This window comes from Phoenix dactylifera, chromosome 15 (genome assembly GCF_051530095.1).
Source record: "Phoenix dactylifera cultivar Ajwa chromosome 15, Ajwa_hap1_PhDact_Kaust_v1.1, whole genome shotgun sequence".
Taxonomy (NCBI): domain Eukaryota; kingdom Viridiplantae; phylum Streptophyta; class Magnoliopsida; order Arecales; family Arecaceae; genus Phoenix; species Phoenix dactylifera.
Genome location: NC_143204.1, coordinates 9,566,941 through 9,576,906, shown reverse-complemented (window position 1 = coordinate 9,576,906; position 9,966 = coordinate 9,566,941). Strand labels below are relative to the sequence as shown.

At 39.7% G+C, this 9,966-nt stretch overlaps 1 protein-coding gene across 2 annotated transcripts; it reads left to right on the top strand.

Annotated features, from left to right (window-relative positions):
- Positions 1 to 1,503: 1,503 nt before the first annotated feature.
- Positions 1,504 to 6,193, top strand: LOC103724005 (heterogeneous nuclear ribonucleoprotein 1-like). 2 transcript variants are annotated; one of them, XM_008815122.5, is made up of 4 exons: positions 1,504 to 1,872; positions 2,386 to 2,615; positions 2,774 to 3,974; positions 5,631 to 6,193. In XM_008815122.5, exons 2-4 carry the CDS (start codon positions 2,394 to 2,396, stop codon positions 5,642 to 5,644), a joined length of 1,437 nt encoding a protein of 478 aa, XP_008813344.1. In that variant the 5' UTR covers positions 1,504 to 1,872; positions 2,386 to 2,393; the 3' UTR covers positions 5,645 to 6,193. The 2 variants fall into 2 exon arrangements, with proteins under 2 accessions (XP_008813344.1, XP_008813343.1); XM_008815121.5 differs by having other exon boundaries at positions 1,504 to 1,876.
- The last annotated feature ends 3,773 nt before the right edge of the window (positions 6,194 to 9,966 follow it).

Here is a 9,966-nt window from a genome sequence, read left to right as displayed (position 1 = left end):
CTCTCCCTCTCTTCCCTCGGCTGCCGAGCCGCCGAAGGTCTCCCTTCGGCTGTCGCCCCTCCTGCCGTCCCCTCAGATATGAGCTTTTCATGGGATTTGATGATGCCGAGGAGAAGCGGAAGATTCGGGGACGACAGGCCTTTGATGATGCTGAGGAGGTCGGTGAGGAGGGACTCGACGACGACGATGGCATTGCCGGCGTCGAGGTCGGAGGAGGGGGCCAAGGGTCGAAGGATTTCATCGAGATCCGAGGGGTCGTCGGAGGAGCAAAGGAGGGAGTGGTGGCCATGGAGAGAGACGTGCTGGTCGATGGCCCAGGGCTTGCCGCGGTTGGGGTCGTGGGACCTTCCGACTTCCGAGGCGGGGCTTCCGGAAGGTGGGCGGCGGCCGCCGGCGGCGGATGGAGGGAGAGGCGAATGAAGTGGGAAAGGCGGCGTCTTGGAGGAGACGGGTGAGATTTTACCAAAAAAAAAAAAAAGGAGACGGGTGAGGGCCCAGGTGAGAGGAGAACAGGGAGGGGAGGGGAGGACGGGGAGGGGAGAACTGGGAGGGCCTGGTGAGGGGAGACGGGTGAGGGCCCTGGTGAGCGGAGAATGGGAGGGGAGGGGGTCGGGTGGGCACTGGGCAGCATGGACTGTTTAAATGGATCGGGTGGGCAATTTAAACGGGTCGGGTGGGCTGTTTAAACGGTTTAAACAGGTTACCTATTTATTAAACAGGTTAAATGGGTCGGATCGGGTTACCTATTTAATAAACAGATCGGGTTCAAGTTGTAATTTCTGACCTGTTTAATAAACATGTCAGATTCAAGTTTATAATTTTTTGACCCGACCTGCATCCCAACCCAACCTGTTTATGCCCGACCCGACCCGAATGCTACCCCTAATGCTGGTTCCATGGAGTTCTCCTCTATATGTCTCTGTCACCACCACAACCACCACTTGTAGAGGAGAGAACAGGAGGAGGGGAAGCAAGATGGGTGGAAGCGGCGACGATGGAGTTCTAGGTAAGGGTTGGTTTAACCGGTTGTGACGAAGGATGAGCAAAAATTCTCTGTTATAACTTGAAACCGAATCCGAACCCGGCCCAAAAAATTTAGGTCCGAACCTGAATTTTTTGGGTCGGGTCCGGATTATACATGGACCCAACCCAACCCAAATAACCTATTGGGTCAAAAATTGTAGCCGTGGTTTGATCCGACCCGACTTGATCTTTAATCGGATCGGATCTGAGTTCAAAATTAAGATCCAAACAAAAAATTGGGTCAGATCAGGATCACTCAAGATCCGATGTGATCCGACTTATTTGCACCCCAGCAGCTAATATTGAAAATCCTTTCCTCAAGGGTAGAGTGAGCCATTAGATTTTGATCCAATGCATGCTCAATTACTTCCTAAGTACCATGTTCGAGGAACCAATTGACGTCGTGTCAGAACTTCACCAATCCAGCCGATTATAATCTCCCTTTTTTATTTAAGGAGAATATTTGACTCTGTTTATTTTGAAACGCAACGCACCATACCATCATGACCCGTCACCCTCTCCTCCCATACACCAGAGATCACTCTTTCCTTCTCCATCTCTTTCCTTTCTATATATATGGTTTTGGGCTCTTTTATGGTAGCTTTCTTAATTGAGACGAGCGAAATTGGAGGAAGAGCAGGAAAAAGTAACCGGAGATAGAGATTCCGTTCCTTCTTTCCTACAAGAAAAAAGGAATAGAGGCCTGGGGGCGAGTATATATGAGGCGCTCCTCTGTTGTTCTTCCGATGCCGGCTCCCAGATCTTACTGAAGAGATTGCACGCGAGCGAGCGAGAGAGAGAGAGCGAGGATCCCCTCTCGAACTCTCGATTCCGAAGCGTCTCAGATCGGTCGGTAAGCGTTCCTTGTTCGATTTTTTTCTTTTGTTTCTTCTTTTTTTTTTTGATTCCCATACTCTATTCCTGATGGCTGAAGCTGTCTGAATTCTATCTTTCTGTCGATTTGATCGGTGTCGTGAGGTGCTGGATTTGGCTATGGTCGATCCGAAGAGGATCCGAAGCTCCTCGATCGAATTCGATGGGATCCTTGTTTACTCTTTGGATTTTTCACTGGATGTTATGCGATTTGTGTTGGGTTCTGTTGCTCTTCTCTTCTCTCTTTTTGTTTATTAGATCTGATGTCGATCGTGTGATGCTTCTTTTCTTATCTATCTATTTCATCGGATGTTAAAAAAAATGGATTTTGATATGTGTGCATCGGTTTTCCTTTGAATTGTGTATTCTAGATTGGATCTGATACATGTGGTAGCTGTTATTGTTGAATTAGATGAATAACATTGGTTTTGTGCTGGAATTGGAGCTTGGATTCTTGTCATGGTGATGATTTCTATGGGCGGATTGCAGAGTAAAGGATGGAGTTGGATCATGGAAAACTTTTCATCGGAGGGATTTCGTGGGACACCAACGAAGACCGCCTCCGGGAGTACTTCAAGGGTTTCGGGGAGGTAGTGGAGGCCGTTATCATGAAGGACCGGACCACTGGCCGTGCGCGTGGTTTCGGGTTCGTCGTCTTTGCGGACCCTGCCGTTGCGGAGAGAGTTGTCACGGAGAAACACTTGATTGATGGCCGGATGGTAGCCACTTAGCTCTGCCTTTCAGCTGTTTTCAATTATATGCAGATGCATTCGGATTAACATGTTATCCCTAATTCAGCATTGCCATTGTTATAGGATTGCTCTGATCCTTTGTTTGCTCAATATAATTTTGAGTGTTTGGTTAATGAATTTTGCAGGTGGAGGCGAAAAAAGCTGTTCCAAGGGATGACCAACAGATCCTTCACCGAAACAGCAGTAGTTCCCATGGTTCTCCGGTTCCTGGTCGCACCAAAAAAATTTTTGTTGGAGGCTTGGCATCCACTGTAACCGAAGCTGACTTCAAGAAGTACTTTGAGCAGTTTGGGACTATCACTGATGTTGTTGTGATGTATGATCACAACACACGAAGGCCGAGGGGCTTTGGATTCATCACTTTTGGTTCAGAGGATGCTGCGGATAAGGTGCTGCTTAAAACCTTTCATGAGCTTAATGGTAAGATGGTTGAGGTCAAGAAGGCTGTTCCCAAAGAACTGTCCCCAGGGCCAAGCATGCGCTCACCTGTTGGGGGATATAACTATGGTTTGAGCAGGGTCAGTAGCCTTCTCAATGCGTACACGCAGGCTTACAATCCAAGCCCCATAGGAGGCAATGGAATGAGGATGGATGGTAGATTTGGAGCAGTAGCTGGTGGGCGTAATGGGTTCTCTTCATTTGGTGCTGGCTATGGAATTGGATTGAACTTTGAGCCAGGGATGAGCCCTAACTTTGGTGGAAGCTCAAATTTCAATAATAACATCAATTATGGACGTGCATTGAGCCCTTATTATAGTGGGAATATGAGTAGATATAGTAACCCTATTGGGTACAGTGGGGGTAATGTTGGTACTAGGTCAGTTTTCAGTTCAGCGACTCGTAACTCATGGGGTTGCGGTGGCCTTAATTATACTACCAACTCTGCAAGTTCTAATGCCTTAATGGCATCTGGAAGTGGGAGCCTTGGTGGATTTGGTAATAGCAGTGTGATTTGGGGTGGTTCCTCTTCACCTATTTTGGCTCATAGTATGGGCAGTGGTTCGGGCTATGCTAGAATGAGTCTGGATCTGGATTATGGAGCTGGGGAGAGTAGCTTTGATACCAGCACTTATGGAAGAATCCCTGGGACTGGTCCTGTTAATTCCTCCTTTACTGCATCAAGCAATGTGTATGAAGGAAACTATGCAGATTCATCTGGTAATAGTTCAATATATGGAGACACAACTTGGAGGACTGTATCCTCAGAACTTGATGGGTCCGGTCCATTCAGTTATGGGCTTGGCAATGCAGCTTCGGATGTCACTGCCAAGGGTTCAGCAGCTTATATGGGTGGTCATAGTGTTACCAATAGACAAACAAATAGAGGTGAGAGGCTCCTTCAGCTTCATTTTATTTCCCTCTGAGATATGAATTTTCTGTATTTTATAAGCTAATCTTAGATAATTTAGATTATCTGGTAATATTGGTGGTTTTGTTGTTACCAACTGATATACACATATAGGTAAGAGACTTCATCACCTTATCTAACTGCATGCAAGTTCTGTATATAGGAAGATGGAAGTATAGAAAAAAACTTGGAACTCATGGAAAACATGGAACTCTATACGAGTTTTTCTTCTATATGTCTTCAGTCGAAGGAGTCTTGTATGTCAAAACATTTGAATATTTGCACCATATGTTTGTGCAAGTCTTGCAGCATGACTGGATGTTTGCATGTGGAGATAATGCTTCTTTGATTTCACTCCCATCTTTTGTGAATTACATCCTTCTTAAGGACTGCATAATACTTTAGCAAGAAAAACAAAGGAAGTACATCATTGAAAAAAATATAAATGTACTTAGTAGGTTGATTGTATCACGACCAATCATTAAGTTTCCATGACTTTCAAAAATGCCATGCACATTTTGTGTGGTGAGTCTTGGTGAAAGTTGGGATATATTAGAAAGCCTTTTCCTATCTACTTGGTACCAGCGGTATCTCGTCATCTTCATTGATTCGCATCTGTACTTGTGCTCTCCATAATAATTTTCCTCATCCATGTTATTTGGTCCCTCCACTTCATTTGAGTCTCAAACATGGATTCGACATCCACACCACATTGGCTGTGCCTTGGCCTATGTCATAATTATCAGCAACCGTTTTATGCTTGCAAGGGTTTTCTTCTTTCTACCTTGTTATTGGAAACTCATCGATGTTTGAAACTCTTGAAGTTGAACGCATACCTTTTTCCAGAGCCCATATGGGGCATTCCGGATGGCATCTCGCTGGACTTGTGAATGGGCTGTCAAATGATTTATGATGCTAAACTGACTACTCAAAACAAATGATTCAAATTAAGAAATCAATCACGTCTAAATTAAATTGTTAATTAATGCCTTCTTTCCAAGAAACACTTAATCTCATGGTTTAAAAATTGTAAATATTATTGACCCCTAGGTGTGTTCTAATAGTCTGCTGATATGAGGAACTGGTTAGAGATTGTTTAACTCGAAAATAAATATAGAAGGTTGAATTCTAAACAGTTGTCAAATGTTTCCTTTTACCGAGTCAAGAAAACAGTGTTTTGTTTCTATATAGATCCATAATACTTATGACGATGATCTAATTTCACAATGCTTAGAAATCAAGGATTGGTAAAACAGTACTTCTGGCATGTCCATCAGTCTAATTGATGAACTGCATCGCAATGTAGCTAATAGCTTTTAAAATACTTATAAATGGATGCTCATAATACTAACCTTATGAAATAGTGGTTAAAGTGTCAGATGGATTTTAGCCAATCTTGTCCTGTCAAACATATCGGACATGTAGGGAGGACAAATTTTTATTTATAGTAAGGTTTCATTGCTGCATTAATTCTAACAATATGGTTGTTTATTTTGAGGGATGCCTTAAATTTTTCATGCATGCTTTCCATGTTCTTTATGTTTTTATTACATGTTCTTTGTCATTGCATCAATAATTAGCAATGATGACAGCTGATCTGATTTTCTGTTGGTTTTTTGTTATCATTTGCTCAGGAATTGCTACATAGGAAGAGATTATTCTTTCAATACGAGAGTTATAATAGGTGAAGAATCCAGTGGATCAGGCGCTTGACTGTGAATTTCAGACATTCTATAAAATATATGGGTTAGTTAATTATTAGAGCTAACCAGAGAGTTGGTTTCAAAAATTTAAATTCTGGAGAATTCAAATATATAGGATTTTGTGTAAGGTTTGAGATTTGAGTTTCTTTTCTACATTGAGTTTAGGTTTGAGTTCCGTTTCTACATTGAGTTAAGGTTTGAGTTTTGTTTCTACATTGAGTTTAGGTTTGGTTTTTTGGGGTTTGATTGAGATGTAAAATCAGATTGCGGGATATATTCGGAAGTGTTTTGATTTATGCTGGCGCCATACGGACTAATACTATTTTTTTCAAACAAAAAACTTCTGTAATATCTGGCAGTGTGATAGCTATTGTCAAGTATGTGCTATTTTTTATATTTTTGTACTGCAGATGTACCAGAAAGCTGGTTGATTTACTAAGAATAAGGCTACCAAATATTCTGATTAATTTCTATTCAAATTTGCTTTCAGTAAACATTATTTTTTTTTTCCTATTGCATTTATTTGTTTGTTCCTTTTTTTTTTTTTTTTTTTTGGGTCGGCTGCTTTACAAAGCCCTAGAGTAAATACATCCACTCGCATTGCTTAATATGACATCCCGAAAGCAAGCGGATAAGATTGAGGGGGAGTCCCAAATCACTGAGTTGCCATCCAGTCAGTTGTACAATTTGCTTCCCCAAAAATTTGCTCAACCCATGAACAGATATTTGTTATGAATCTCCGCATATCTGGCATCAAAGGATGGATAATTCTCTGTAAAGATTCAGGAGATCATTGTTTTGAAGTCCCCTTCATAAAGATAATTAACTATTTGGTTCAAGAATTTTTCTTAATGAATAAGTACCTTGATTTTTCTAGCTGTACACTATTTTTAGTTTCTTTCTGGAGATGGCTTTTTGTTTCTCAAGATGTTCTGGTCTGGCTTCAGTGCGCCTTTGGGTAGGCATCTCCTCTTTCTCTCTTCTTTTTTTCTCTTTATAGGTAGTCAAAGCATCCCGTGCAGAGTCCTGATATATATTCCACAAAGGGTGGTGTCTTGATGCCCTTTGTCTCCCATCCTCAACTCGGGGCTAGATTCTGTAGGATTTCCTTGGCCAAGTTAAGGTTATTTTTACTTTGCCAAATCTGGCATGGGTTTGTCCTATATCACTACCTCGTATCCTCTCACAGAAGCATTGCCTTCACTCAAGATTGATGTATGGTGCTTTTCATAACTTCTATACTGATCAAGCACATGTATAACCAGTGTATTTAGGTGTAAGGTAGGGATTCATTTTATTCTACGGCTTGTCAGTTCTCTTGATAATTTGGCAGACTGAGGTTGTCTGGGCATGCATGTAAACAATAAGATTGCCAACACTAATAACATTAAAAATATTATTGGATTATATTAATGTTATGTAATATTATGACAACAATTATCTAAATAATAATTATAATATTGTATTAAATATTATATATTATATTCTATGTAATTTGTAATTGTATGAACTACATAATTATAGTATGTAATATATTATATTATTTAATAATTTTAATATTATTAATATTAAAATTAGAATTAATATTCTATCATAATATTATTTAAATCATAGTACTTATATTATTATAATATACTAGTATCTAATATTATTTACAGTCAATAACAAAATTAATGTTGTTATTATGATTAAGACATAATTCAAATAGAAGTGAGATGGTAAATAATCTATTAATATAATATGTATTATAATAAAAACAAAACTTATTTAGTAATATAATAATTATAAAAAGACAACTGAATAATATATAGTCTATGAAATACCAATATTATATAGTATATTTAATATTATATTATCTAATAAATAATAAATTACTGCAGTAAATTTTCAGTAAATAATTAATATTAAGATAGTATTAAAACTTTTTTATTATCACTCAACCTTAGTGAAAAGATATCCAGGCCTGGAATTTGGTTTTACCTCTTTTTATGGCAATGCAATACCCAAAAAAATCAGCATTTTCATGTCCAAATGAGTTACCAAAGATGAGAATAGGATCGATAGGATATCCATTTTCATCTCGCAATTGCTTTCAATCAAACATGGCATTAATCTGTGTCTTCCAGAGTATTTAAGAAGCGGAATCATGTAAAAACTAGCAATAGGTGGCCCCTTTGGCAAATAAGTCTCCAATCCAAACTGGAGGTCATTGCAGCTTGGATGGAGAACGGTGGTCCTTGTTCTAAGGGCATATGAATAAATTTCTGTAGGCGCTGAATTGTCTTCTTTTCATTGGCATTCCAAGCCGAAGGTCTATCCCTATCAATTAATTTGGACCATGCAACTTGTGGGTCACTTGGATGAATGCCAACCACCTTAAATTTTATCTCCCGATTCTGCTTTTCATATTCCTTTTAAACTAGGTCCTTGTTTTAGGGATAATTTTGTCGCTGGTTAAACTAGTCATAGAAACAGTGGAGAAATTTCTCGCTGTAAAACCTATTTTAAGGTAACGTTCTAGGCAGAATGGAGTTTTCAAGAGGCAGACAAGGGTGTTTGTTGGATAGTCATTGCATACTAACCATAGTGCTCAAAAAGGGATTAGATCATTTTTTGTTTATGGATCACAGTACAAATATTCTCTAAATATTGAAACGTTATTGATTGTTGATGATTTTTCCATTGGCAAGAATGATTCCAGACTTTGATGAATGATTCAACTAAGAGTTAATCAATTGTCATGAATTTTCTGATTTATTCATGAATTATTCATAAGTTATGCCAAAATTGCAGTTTTAGTTATTTTTGTTAGAATCTTTTTAGTTCTCAGGGATAGAGCCAGAAAACCACAGAATTGTAAAAGGCTAACTTGACAGCACATTTCAATGTCTACCCTGCTTTGGGGCAGCTGCGTGAACTGATCCCATGCAAGAGAGATGTTGCCGAGGGAGATTCACCTTATCTTAGCCACTGAATTGGCTTCATCATTTTACTTCCTTGAAATATAATGCAGTATTACTATATGGTGATCCAAAATGTTACTTATCTTCTTGATTGCATTCCCCAGTTGTTTCGAACCATATTTTATCGAAAGTTGACGACTAATGAAGCTTCCCAAGGGAATAATCTTGGTCTTCCACAAGCCATGCTTATAGATCCATTTCAAGCTTATTACCTTATTCCGGATTCTGACATAATTGGTACTTCATGCTAAATAGATTGAAGACACTCAACAATAGGAGTCCATAAAGCAACAGCCTGCACTTATGGATCAACTACCCAGCCAATCTTTGTGAACTAATTTTCTGAGTTTGCTTAGTATGAGAAATGTCTTTACAACGCCAACTTTGGCCTTGTTCCCTTTTGGCCAGGCCTTACCACAACCAACCTCACTGAACCCTTCTAGAGGGAGACCACCAATTAGGCAAAACCAATCCCCAGATCCTAAAAATATGAATTCTTCCCCTACTTACATGAGTTTTTCACTTTGTTTCTGAATTCTAGATCTCCATCCATGCCTAACTCTCTCTCTCTCTCTCTCTCTCTCTCTCTCTGAATTGCCAGTTTTCCAAACTGCTGTAAGTACTGATGCAATGCAGATGACGAAGCCACAAATAATGGACCACCATTTAATGATGCTTCTCTGATTATTTGCCAGATATGCCTTTTAGGCGGCACTCTTTTTAAGGCAGTGATCCATCCCATGGGCCGTGGGTCACAGAAACGCTTGCACTCGAGGATGCTGCAAGTCGAGTGGCAGTCTTTTTGCTGAGATCTAACATGTGGGCCCTTGGCAAAACATGCAACGCATGCACGTTATCTGTCCCCATCTTTCTTCATGGTCTTTGGTTTCTTGATCTCTCTCCATATTAGGAGACTTTCTTTTCAAAATATAGTGTAAATCACCTCCCAAAATGGCATCTCAGATTATGCCCTTATCGGTTTAGATCTGCAAGCTATTTGAGCCCATAATTGATTTTTTAGATTGGAGAAAACTTGACTGAAAAAAATATTTGAGAGTTTCATTGTAACTCCTAATCTTCTACAAGGTTGAATGTTGTTTCTCCAAATTGAGAGCCTTGAAATTTAGGTAAGTATAGACATGGGAAGAAGAAGAAGTTTTTGAACGTTTAGTTCTCCAAACTCAGATTTTGAAAATATCGAAATTTTGCATATCAAAGGAGAATTCTCTATAACCATTTTCGAGAAGGGTGATGGGAGTAACCTTAAAGCATTGTTGGAGGACTTGCAAGATAAAGAAAAAGAC